Genomic DNA, 12,539 nt, shown 5'->3' with positions numbered 1-12,539 from the left:
TCCACATTAGTACTGAGCTGAAATAATTCCTCTCCCTCCCTGGTATTTATCCCTCTGATATATTTAAAGAGAGCAATCATATCCCCCCTCAGCCTTCTTTTGGTTAAGGTAAACAGACCGAACTCCTCGAGTCTCCTTTCATACGACAGATTTTCCATTCCTTGGATCATCCTAGTGGCCCTTCTCTGTACCCGTTCCAGTTTGATTTCATCCTTTTTAAACATGGGAGACCAGAACTGCACACAGTACTCCAAATGAGGTCTCACCAGTGCCTTGTATAACGGAACCAGCACCTCCTTATCCCTACTAGAAATACCTCGCCTAATGCATCCCAAGACCGAATTAGCTTTTTTCACGGCCACGTCACATTGCCGACTCATAGTCATCTTGCGATCAACCAGGACTCAGAGGTCCTTCTACTCTTCCGTTACTTCCAACCGATGCGTCCCTAGCTTATAACTAAAATTCTTGTTATTTATCCCTAAATGCATAACTTTACACTTCTCACTATTAAATTTCATCCTATTACTATTACTCCAGTTTACAAGGTCATCCAAATCTCCCTGCAGGATATCCTGATCCTTCTCCGAATTGGCAATACCTCCCAACTTTGTGTCATCCGCAAACTTTACCAGCCCACTCCTACATTTGGTTCCGAGGTCAGTAATGAATAGATTAAATAACATGCTGTTTGCTTTTTTGACTGCCGGTGTACACTGCGTGGACGTCTTCAGAGAACTATCCACGATGACTCCAAGATCTTTTTCCTGATTCGTTGTAGCTAAATTAGCCCCCATCATATTGTATGTATAGTTGGGGTTATTTCTTCCAATGTGCATTACTTTACATTTATCCACATTAAATTTCATTTGCCATTTTGTTGCCCAATCACTTAGTTTTGTGAGATCTTTTTGAAGTTCTTCACAGTCTGCTTTGGTCTTAACTATCTTGAGCAGTTTAGTATCATCTGCAAACTTTGCCACCTCTAGTGACACCTCAATCTGTGACAATTCCTCAGATTTGTCACCTACAAAAGCCAGCTCAGGTTTGGGAATCTCCCTAACATCCTCAGCCGTGAAGACTGAAGCAAAGAATCCATTTAGTTTCTCTGCAATGACTTTATCAAGCGCTCCTTTTGTATCTCGATCATCCAGGGACCCCACTGGTTGTTTAGCAGGCTTCCTGCTTCTGAGGTACTTAAAAAACATTTCGTTATTACCTTTTGAGTTTTTGGCTAACCTTTCTTCAAACGCCTCTTTGGCTTTTCTTATTACGTTTTTACACGTAATTAGGCAGTGTTTATGTTCTTTTCTATTTACCTGACTAGGATTTGACTTCCACTTTTTAAAAGATGCCTTTTTATCTCTCACTGCTTCTTTTACATGGTTGTTAAGCCATGATGGCTCTTTTTTAGTTCTTTTTCTGTTTCTTAATTTGGGGTATACATTTAAGTTGGACCTCTATTATGGTGTCTTTGAAAAGCGTCCATGCAACTTGCAGGGATTTCACTTTAGTCACTGTACCTTTTAATTTCTGTTTAACTAACCCCCTCATTTTTGCATAGTTCGCCTTTCTGAAATTAAATGCCACAGTGTTGGGCTGTTGAGATGTTCTTCCTACCACACGGATGTTAAATGTTATTATATTATGGTCACTATTTCCAAGCGGTCCTGTTATAGTTACCTCTTGGACCAGCTCCTGCGCTCCACTCAGGACTAAATCGAGAGTTGCCTCTCCCCTTGTGGGTTCACGTACCAGCTGCTCCAAGAAGCAGTCATTTAAAGTATCGAGAAATTTTGTCTCTGCATTTCATCCTGAGGTGACATGTTCCCAGTCAATGTGGGGATAATTGAAATCCCCCACTATTATTGAGGGATTCTTAATTTTGATAGCCTCTCTAATTTCCCTTAGCATTTCATCATCACTATCACTATCCTGGCCAGGTGGTCGATAATAGATCCCTAATGTTATATTCTTATTAGAGCATGAAATTACTATCCATAGAGATTCTATGGAACATGTGGATTCACTTAAGATTTTTCCTTCATTTGATACTACATTTTCTTTCACATATATTGCCACCCCCTCCCCCCACACGACCTGTTCTGTCCTTCCGATATATTTTGTACCCCGGAATGATTGTGTCCCATTGATTGTCCTCAGTCCACCAGGTTTCTGTGATGCCTATTATATCAATATCCTCCTTTATCACGAGACACTCTAGTTCACCCATCTTATTATTTAAACTTCTAGTATTTATATACACTTTAAAAATTGTCACTGTTTATTTGTCTGCCCGTTTCTGATGTGTCTGATTCTTTTTTATGTGAATGTTTCTCGTCTGATCTGGCCCCTAGATTATCCTCTTCCATACTCTCCTCCTGACTAAAACCTAGAGAATCTCTATCAATAGACTTTCCTCTAAGTCTCTGTCTGATCCACGTGCTCCTCTGCAGCTTTCCCCCATCTCTTAGTTTAAAAACGGCTCTGCAACCTTTTTAATGTTAAGTGCCAGCAGTCTGGTTCCACTTTGGTTTAGGTGGAACCCATCTCTCCTGTATAGGCTCCCTCTATTCCAAAAGTTTCTCCAGTTCCTAATGAATCTGAATCCCTCCTCTCTACACCATCGTCTCATCCACGCATTGAGACTCTGAAGCTCTGCCTGCCTACCTGGCCCTGCACGTGGAACTGGGAGCATTTCTGAAAATGCCACCATAAAGGTCCTGGATTTCAGTCTCTTTCCTAGCAGCCTAAATTTGGCCTCCAGGACGTCTCTCCTATCCTTCCCTATGTCATTGGTACCTACATGTACCACGACCACCGGCTCCTCCCCAGCACTACACATAAGTCTATCTAGATGCCTCGAGAGATCTGCAACCTTTGCACCAGGTAGGCAAGTCACCATACGGTCCTCCTGGTCAGGTGCCAACTCCTTTTCTTTTACCTGTGCGCTTGTTAACCCTTTACAGGTAAAGCAAGTAGAGAAGCTACTAAGAGGAATTTTATAGCTAACTGGCTGGCTGGGTGTCTGTAAAAGGGAGCTCCCCCCTCTTCGTTTATCACAATGCCCTTCCTGAATAGGGATGCTTCCTGAATCAGACCTAAGGGCCATGCATGCATGCATTGCCAGGGCCAGACCTTAATAAGGTGGGCACTGTATCTGGGGAAGAACATGGCGTACACCCAAGCGTGGAATGAGTGTCCATTCAGAAGGGGTGCTGATCCTACTTCCATTAGAGTCAGTGGCAACAAGATCAGCCCCAGATTGCACTAGGAGAGAATTTAACAGCAGTGTTCTGTGTGTCTCTGTTTCTGTGGCACTTCTTCCCATAGTATCCGGATGTCACATATGTCGAGGGGTTAACATAGGTTTCCCCGTATGGTTCATCTCCAGCTCCGTCCATCACTGCTGCTATGGCGTCAATCTCCCTTCCTGTCCGCCGTCCGTAGTATGCTGGGGCAGCAGCCAGTGGCTCCCCTCCGAATGGGATCCGAGCTCTGTTGTGTTGGGCGCTGCACACATGTGGACCCTGCACACAATAATTCCAGCTGTGAAGAGTGGGCGGGGCCATGCTGCACATGGGAACTGCTTTTCTCTATTGAGTCTGGGGCCGGAGACTTTGGTTGTGACCCTCCCCAAGCCCATTAGTAATAGCATTCGTTGTGGGGTTATTAGTAGCATTCATTGTGTACATTCCTGCATGTCATGCGGAGGTGAGGCTGGGAATCTGCCAGGTACCTCAGCCAAAATCTCCCTGAGCTGTTGGCCTGAAAGGCCAAGTGAAGGCACTCCTCTGCACTCCCTTCCTCTCAGCCTATTGCAAAGCAGCTCTCAGTAGTACTTCCCTGGCCTCCATTGCCAGGCTCTGAGCCCCTCATAGTCTCTATCCTCACACCCTCTGGGGCAGGGCAGCGCTGTTGTCCCTATTGCACAGGTGGGACTGAGTGACCTACCCAAGGTTACATTGGTAGTCGGTAGCAGAGCAGGGACTTGGACCCAAGCCCCAGGCTATTGCACTGCTCACTGGGGCACTCGGCTTTTCCCCAGGCTTCTGGAAGGCCACCTGCCCCTCGTCCTGCTCCAGCCCTCTGCTGGCCTTCGTCAACTCCAAGAGTGGTGACAATCAGGGTGTGAAGTTCCTGCGCAAGTTCAAGCAATTCCTCAACCCGGCGCAAGTCTTCGACCTGATGAACGGGGGTCCTCACCTGGGGTAAGCGACAGTGCCCTCTGCCGCCCGGCCCCCTCCCTGCACTCATGCCCATGGTGCCCCCTACCCCACTCCCTGCGCTCATGTTTACGGCGCCCCCTGCCACCCAGCCCCCTCCCTGTGCTCACGCCCACGGTGCCCCCTGCCTCCTGGCCCACTCCCTGCGCTTGCGCTCACGGCGCCCTCTGCCACCCGGCCCACTCCCTGCGCTCGCGCCCATGGTGCCTCCTACTCCACTCCCTGCGCTCACGCCCATGGTGCCCTCTGCCGCCCAGCCCCCTCCCTGCGCTTGCGCCCACGGTGCCCCCTGCTGCCTGGCCCACTCCCTGCGCTCATGCCCATAGCGCCCACTGCCGCCCGGCCCACTCCATAGCGCCCCCTGTTGCCCGACGACGTCCCTGCCACCCAGCCAATTTCCTGCACTCATGACCACAGCCCCCCCGCCTCCCAACCCCCTCCCTGTGCTTATGCCCAGGGTGCGCCCAGCCGCCTGACCCCCTCCTTGCGCTCATGCCACAGGGCCCCCTGCAGCCCGGCCCCTTCTGTTTGCTCACGCCACAGCACCCCCTGCAGCCGGGTCCCCTCTGTGCGCATGAATCGGCGCAGCCCCCTGGAGCTTGGCCCCCTCCATGCACTTGCACCCACCACACCCCCTGCAGCCCAACCTCCTCCGAGCACTCCCGGCCACAGCACACCCTGCAGCCCAGACCCCTCCCTCTGCTCATGCCCACACCGCCCCCTGAAGTCCCGCCCTTAATGCTCTGAACTAGATGAGGCCGGGCTGTTTGGATTGGGTATGTCTGCACGGTGATAAACCCTCAGCACGAATCCCAGAGCCTGGGTCAGTGCCTTGGGCTGACGGGGCTACAAAGAGCACTGCAGATGTCCGGGCTCTGAGATCCTCCCACTGCGGGCTCTCAGCCCGGCTCCAGCCTGAGCCCAATCACCTATCCTGCAATTTTATATCCCCACAGGCCTAGCCCTGTGTCACGGAGTGTGGGGGAGCCAGGGCCCTGCACCCCCCACTTCCTGTGATTCACTGTGACTCTCAGCCTATCAGTAAAACAGAAGGTTTATTAGACGACAGGAACACAGTCCAAAACAGAGCTTGTAGATACAGACAACAGGACCCCCCACTCAGTCAGGTCCATCTTGGGGCGCAGGGAGCCCAGACCCCAGTGCTGGGCCTCCCTCCGTTTCCCCAGCCAGCTCCAAACTGAAACCCCCTCTAGCCCCTCCTCTGATCTTTGTCTCTTTCCCGGGCAAGGAGGCCACCTGATCTCTTTGTTCTCCAACACCTTCAGTTGGCACCTTGAGGTGAGGGACCCAGGCCATCAGTTGCCAGGAAACTGGGTGTCAGCCATTCTCTGTGCAGACAGCATCACACTGGCCCTCTAGGGCTCTGCAACAAGCACACATCCTTATCCTACCACCTCGATACTTAAGAAATGCATAGGGGAAACTGAGGCACCCACACATTATTCAGAGAAAATATTAAGAACATTCCCACTTCATCACACTCTGCAAGCCTGAGTCAGCTGACCTGGGCCAGCCGTGGGTCTAGACATACCACTGACTGTTAGCCCTGCTTGAGTGAGCTCTGCTGTCCCTCAGAGGGAGAGGAAGGGCCAGGGCCTTCCTTGGAGGGAGCTGAGCTAAAGCAGGTGTCTGGGACCTCTTTTAGCCCTGACTCCTCCTCCTCTCTGTGTGTCCCTTGCCAGCCTGCGGCTCTTCCAGAAGTTCTCCACCTTCCGGATCCTGGTCTGCGGGGGAGATGGCAGCGTGGGCTGGGTCCTCTCCGAAATTGATGCGCTGGGATTGCACAAGCAAGTGAGGAGGAGTCTGTCTGTCTGCTGCCTCCCCCATCTCCGTCTCTTTGAGGGCTGCCCCCACCCCCACTGCCCCTTGGGCCTTGGCAGTAGTGAAAAGCTGGCTTGGGGGCGTGTGCTAAGCCCTGACAGCCAGGAGCCACATTTCCAGAACCATCGCACAAAGGCAGCACTGGTGGGTCTGGCATGGGCTAGATGTGTGTCACCAGGGCCAGACATGTGCAGGTGCTGGGTGTGCTCTCAGTTTGTTTGGGTAGGAACCTGCAGCGCATGCCAGCAACGTCCCAAAGTGCCAGCTGTGCCCATCGCCAGGACACCCCCAGCGACACCCCCCCCCCCCCCGTTCTGAGCATCACTGGTACTAATCAGAGTGTGAGCTGAGATCCTGCCCACGGCCATCAGAGAGAGCCCCAGGATGTGGAGGGGATCTTGCATGTGCCAAAGGATGGGTCCATTGGACGTGGCGCCCTACGCCCATTGGTTTTGGCTGGGCTCTCAGATCGGGGGCTGCCCCTTGCTCACAATTCTTTCCTTACCGTGGCAGTGCCAGCTTGGTGTCCTACCACTGGGGACAGGCAATGACCTGGCCCGGGTGCTGGGCTGGGGCAGTCTCTGTGATGACGATACCCAGCTGCTGCAGGTCCTGGAGAAGCTGGAGCGGGCCAGCACCAAGATGCTGGACAGGTGAGCAGGGGCATGGCTGTGGGCTGGGCAGACCTCACTCCTCCCCTGGGCCAGGAAGGGGGCTTCCCTCTCGGGATCCCGAATGGGGAAGAGAACCAGCTCAGTCCGGGTGGGCACTCCCTGGGAAGGGCTCTGAGGCCGGGTGTCAGCCTGAGTCTGCCATCATGCACCTGCATTTCCAGCCACATCTCCCAGGCAGCAGGTTGTCCCATAGCCACCTACTGCAGGGCATCTTCCTCTGTGCCTGGCCGCTCTTGGAGAATGGACACTGGTCTATCCGGGCTGCCAGTCCCTTCCCCACTCCTTCCGGACACCAGGGCCTGACCAGGACTGAGATGAGAGCCATCTCCCCTGCCCCTGACTTGCTGTTGCCATATCCTGTTGCCCTGGCTTGCTCAAGCCCCCTTCTGCGTCCTATGGGGAGGGCCCATCTCCCTGCAGGTCCCTGCCCCACCATGGCCCAGTGCTTGCCTTCATCTCAAAGGGGCCGCCCTGGGTTTCTGGGCAGGGCTGGCTGCCAGGCCATAGCTTGGCAAAGGCTGGGCCCCGGCAACAAGCATCTTGTCTTTGTCTTCCCCCCAGATGGAGCGTCTTGACCTACGAGGCGCCCAAGCAGTCGCCCCCTGCCATCAAAGAGGAGGAGAATGGGGATTCCTGTATCCAGGTACAGCTGCTCTGTTGCCTGTCCAGCGTGGCGGGTGGGGCCTGGAGTGGCAGCATGGCCCAGAGGGGTTGGGGGCATGGAACATCAGCTCCTGAGTTCTGACCCCTGCCTAAGCATATCTGCTACTTGAGCATGGGGATGGAGGGGAAAAACTGCTTGCACATGGCCAGACCTAGGGCCTGAGGTAACTGGAGGGGAGAGGCTGCAGCACTGGGTGAAATGACTTCAGCAGTTCTCAGCCTGAAGCCACAGTGTCAATGTTTTCCTGCCCAGCCCAGAGTGCGGCCTGCCCTCGGTGAAGGAGAAACAATTAACTGAAACAAGCCAGGAAAAAGTTGCTGGACAGGGTGTACGCTCTGGTTGCATGGGGATCGTCTGCCTAGGATGGAAGCTAAAAGGGCCTGGTGGGGCTTACAGAGGCCTGCTACTGCTGCTGAGTGGCCAGGCTGCCTCTGTGGCACAGTCTATACGAGAGGGGGGGGGGGGGCAGCAGCAAGAAAGACAGTGTGTCCTAGTGGATAGAGCACTGCACTGGGAGTCAGCAGACCTGAGTTCAGTTCCTGTCTCTGGCAGCTGGGTGACCTTCCCCTCTCTGTGCCTCGATTTCTCTTCCCTCCATCTGGTCTCTGTAGCCTGTCAGCTCTTCAGACAGTCTGGTGCCAGAGTCTGTGCAGCGCCATGCATGTAGGGTCTGATTTCCAAGCACTTCCCTGCCGTTTGTTTGCAGCAGGCTACGGGCATTCAGTGCTGCCACTGCCCCAAGGGTGTGTGGGAACAAACGCAGGGTTTGTAATCGCACATTAGAGCATGCACTCGGCTGCCATGTAATAGCACGCACCCCGATCCTCTACCTTCCCGCAGCCTGCCCCACCTGAGGAGCTCTAAGCATTTCACAACCTTGAAGCAATGAAGCTTCACAATCCCACCACGCATGCAGCTGCACCCCAAAAAGGAGTCGTCGGAAATCCAGGCTATCCGCATCCACTTAGCCCTGTTGCATGGGAGCTGGCCTTTGGTGCATTTTCTGAACAGAACAACAGAAGAGGAAATGATGGATTGGCAGGTTCCAGGTGTCCCCAGGCATGCAGAGAATCAGAGTGGAGCAGGATAGGGAAACTGAGGCACAGAGTGGGGAAATAACTTGCTCAGGGTCACACAGCGAGCCGGGGATACAGCCTGACTCCCAGTCTGGGGCTTTAGGCACTGAGCTCTGCTCCCCCCCTGCTGCAGGGGCTTGCTCAGCTCTGCAGTCTTCTAGCGTGGCTGGCCCAGGAGGATCCAGAGAGGGCACCAGGAGTACTGCTGCTGTTGCTCAGGAAGTGCCCTTGTTCCCTCCATGTCCTGCAGGCCCAGATCTCTCACTACGCCGACTCCGTGGCCTTCCACCTGGCCAAGATCCTGGAATCTGACAAGCACTCGGTTGTGATTTCTTCTGCAAAGTAAGGGGGCACGGACACAAGCTTCCCCCACCCTGCTGGCCTGCCAGAGCCCAGTCTGGTGGGCTTCCTCCGAGGGCTGCAAGGGAGCTGGGAGTCTCTGGCCCATCCCATCCTTGGCCTCTGCTGGCAGTGCTAACGGGGCAGAACCGTGCCAACGAGGGGGTGGTTCTGTGACGTGGTTGATGGGGCCCAGACCTTCATAGGTCTTGAACTCAATGTGAGTGAGGCGCCGAGTACCTCTGAGGATCTGGGCCAGGGAGCTTGGATTGAGGCCCCCAAATCATTGCACACAGGGCTCCAAGCAGCCTTCAGCTGCTAGTGCCTTTGGCTCCATGCTGGGCCCAAATGGTGAAGGGCATCACAGCCCATCCCATGGCTCTGAGCCATGCAATCCCAGACAGCTGCAGTTTGCATCAGCAAGAGGCACGTCCCGGGGGCCCTGCCGGAGTGCCATCGGCTGCCTGGCCGAGGGTGATGTCAGGGTGCTGGGCTCTCACCAGCACCAAATGCTGCTGTGCTCGCTGCAGATGGTACAGCTGGGCCTGGAGGTGGGGGCCTCCCTCGTGGGGCTGGAGAGCACCCTTTGCTGGCTAATGGAGGAGCAGCATTCCAGGGGCACTGTGCCCGGCTGTGTGGGGAGGGGTGTGGGAAGGAGCCCCTGTCTCACCCGGGCTCTGCCCCTGGATGCTGCTCTCTCTGTCAGGTTCCTATGCGGAACGGTGAACAACTTTGTGGCCGAGGTTGGCAAGGCCTATGAGAAGGCCATCGAGAACAAGCAGGAGGCTGACACCATGGCTAGGAAGGTAAGTCCTGGCGGGGCACTGTCTGGCGGAGATGCGTGTTGTGCCACTAGCGCCCCCCTGTGGCAGACAGTCAGTGTTGTGGGCAGCTGCAGTCTTGGCAATCACTGGATTTAAGCCTTTGGATTCTCCATGGGGTTCGCAGCATGGATTAACCCATTGCCTGGGACCACCTCAGAATACACTGCCACAGAGACGATGTTCCCATCAGCCATGCCATGGAGCAGCAGCCATGTGCTGTGCCATGCTGGCTGTGACCCCCCAACACCCTCCCCTGGGACCAGCCCATGGCTGTGTGCCAGCAAATGCCCCGGCCTCACCGTGGTTCATGCCCCCGGTATGACTAGCTTCTCTCTTGCAGTGTGCAATGCTGAACGAGAAGCTGGACTCCCTGGTGCGGGAGCTGAACGATGAATCACAGGCGATCGTTGTCCCCGAGGGGAGTGCACAGACTGCCCCACCCGGCCTCGAGGCCAAGGAAAGCAGTAGGGGGGGCAGCTTCAACCCAAACTCTGTGCCCAGGATCTTCAAATCCAAGGAGCAGCTAATGCTGAGAGCCAACAGCCTCAAGAAGGCCCTGCGGCAGATCATCGAGCAGGCAGAGAAAGGTAAGGAGCCCGGGCGAGACAGGAAGGGACTGCAGTGTTGGGGGTCAGCTAGACCCAAGGCCTCTGCAAGGTCACTGGCCTTGGCCACCCATTTCACATTCCATGGCTGGCCCCCTTCTGCGGCAGGCTCTGCTGGGAGGATCAGTCCTCCGCTTTCATGAAGACACTACCAGCTGCAAGGCTCAGTACTTTATCAGCTCCTCGCTGGCCTGGGAATGCCAGGGGCCACGGACCCAGTGTCCAGGCAGGGTACAGAGACCTCCCTCCAGATGCCTGCTGACCCCTAACAGGTACATTGACTAGCAACATGGCACAGCATGGCACAGTGTGTAGATCCAGGGGCTGGGAGCCATGTGCCAGTCCTGATCCTGCCGGTGACCTGGGCAAGGCAAGGCAAGGCAAGGCAAGGCAAAGCCCCCATTTGTCACTCATTCTGAGTCCTTTTGTTCTGAGGAACTCAGCTGGAGAGACCCAGGACCTGCCTCACCATGATGCTAGGTTCACCCAAAGGGAGTTCTTAGAGTGCTAGCTCATGTCGATTCCATTCTAGGTGTGCATGCCCACGTGCACGGTCGTTGGAGATTTTGCCTTAGCGGAACCCGTAGGGCCAGTTGTGTCGCCCCCTTGAGTGCCGTGTTCATGCCGCAGTATATCAGGCACCGCCAACCCTATGCCTTCTCAGTTCCTTCTTACCTCCCATGGTGGTTTCTCCTTTTGAACTTCTGGCCTTAGTGCCTTTGTACATAGTTTGCATATAGTAGTGTTAAGTAGTTATTAAGTGTTAGTTAGTTAGTAGTTAGGGTCCCAGTGGAAACTTTGCCCCAGGTGGGGCATACCCCGGTGTTCTAGGCAGCAGGTCTATATCTGAGAGTGACCACCATAGCAGCTGCCTTAAGTACTTGAGGGAGTCACACATTAAGAAGAGGTGCTGGATCTGCAAAATCTTTCGGCCCTGCACCCAGAAACAGTGGGATATCCGCCTCAGGACTCTCCAGATGGAGTCTACCCTCCACCTGGCTTCTGGGCTGTCCAGGCTGGTCGCTCCGAGTGCCTCAGACTCCGTGCAGAGTGCACCACCAGCACCCGGCTCCTCCCGGCACTGTTAGTCATCACCGGTGCCGAAGAAGAAGGCTAAAAAGCACTCCCTGGCACCAAGCAAGAAGGCCCAAGGGTCACCTACCAAAGGACCTGGGCCTGCCTGCCAGGCTACTCTGGAGCCATGCGATCATGCCTCCCCGGTTGGGGCTCCCAGCCCCAACAAAGGTCCGCCACCGACTCCTGGGAGTAGTATGGGACCCATACCCCCGTGCCTGCACCGTCATCATCCCAGGCTCCCCAGGCGCAGAGAGAGCACAGGTCTCCACCTGCTCTGATGATGACCCTGGTGCTGCAGGACCCAGCTAAGGCTCCCCAAGAGGGCAAGCTCACCGTTAAGACCCCTCACGGGACAGGGGAACACTGCCGGTTGCCAGACAGAAGACGTTGATCTTCACCACCACATCAAGAATCCAGGGGCAGGTCCCAGTTGCGTTGGCGGTCGCCCAGACTGGCATCCAGATCCCCTCAGTGCTACTCACTGGCACGGGGTCGACACTCCCCCTACTTTTTCCTGCACCGCTCACTCTCTCGCCAGTCGTCCTGCAGGTGTCGGTCCTGATCGCTGGTGCGGTGGGAACGTTCCCCGTCTTGGCACTGGTCTCCCTGGCACCAGTACTGCTCTCCCCAGTACAGTCACTGGTCAGTTACACCAGGTCAACAGTCACCAGTAGTCACGACCAGTAAACAAATGCAGGCATTGATGGCTCCTCCCTGGTCGCCGGAAGGTGGCTCCTCTGGTACAGAAGGCCAGTTCAGCCCATCACCCAGGTCCCATCGGTATGATTGGGCACCGGAACCTGCTCCCTTGTCTGCGGCACCGCAGTGGCAGCACAGCCAGTGGCCAACGTAAGGCCGTATTGGACTGTGTGGGGCATACCGGTTGTGACGATGCCCCCTTCGCAACACTCCTTGGTGGCCACGTTGGAGCATCGGTCGGTAGCCCCACCAGCACCGGGCCCGGTACTGGAACCCCATTCTGAGGTCGGGGTGGAGGAAACTGTGCCCACCCCTAAACCTCCTTCTCCAACTGTGGTCAAGACCCCAGAACTTCCTTCAGTGATCCAGTCTTCCTTGTCATCCCTGGATGAGGGGGGTCATGGGACCTTCCAGAGCTAGCTCACCAGATGACTTCTCTGGCATGTGGCCAAGAACTTGGGGCTCAAGGTGCAGGAGATTGCGGAATAGGAGGGGACACCCTCTTCAATGTCC

At 55.0% G+C, this 12,539-nt stretch overlaps 1 protein-coding gene across 10 annotated transcripts in view; it reads left to right on the top strand.

Annotated features, from left to right (window-relative positions):
- DGKK (diacylglycerol kinase kappa) overlaps nt 1-12,539 on the top strand; it is a 185,266-nt gene that overhangs the window by 126,341 nt on the left and 46,386 nt on the right. For all 10 annotated transcript variants that reach the window (XM_005279165.5, XM_005279164.5, XM_005279163.5 and 7 more), the window contains 7 exons: nt 4,049-4,211; nt 5,930-6,038; nt 6,582-6,721; nt 7,304-7,385; nt 8,733-8,824; nt 9,528-9,627; nt 9,986-10,232. In XM_005279165.5, the coding sequence (XP_005279222.1) occupies nt 4,049-4,211; nt 5,930-6,038; nt 6,582-6,721; nt 7,304-7,385; nt 8,733-8,824; nt 9,528-9,627; nt 9,986-10,232 (933 nt within the window). The remainder of the gene's footprint in view (nt 1-4,048; nt 4,212-5,929; nt 6,039-6,581; nt 6,722-7,303; nt 7,386-8,732; nt 8,825-9,527; nt 9,628-9,985; nt 10,233-12,539) is intronic.

The sequence above is a fragment of the Chrysemys picta genome, chromosome 9, assembly GCF_011386835.1.
Source record: "Chrysemys picta bellii isolate R12L10 chromosome 9, ASM1138683v2, whole genome shotgun sequence".
Taxonomy (NCBI): Eukaryota; Metazoa; Chordata; order Testudines; family Emydidae; genus Chrysemys; species Chrysemys picta.
Note: the sequence above shows the minus strand (reverse complement) of the source record. Positions and strands in the feature narration are given on the sequence as shown.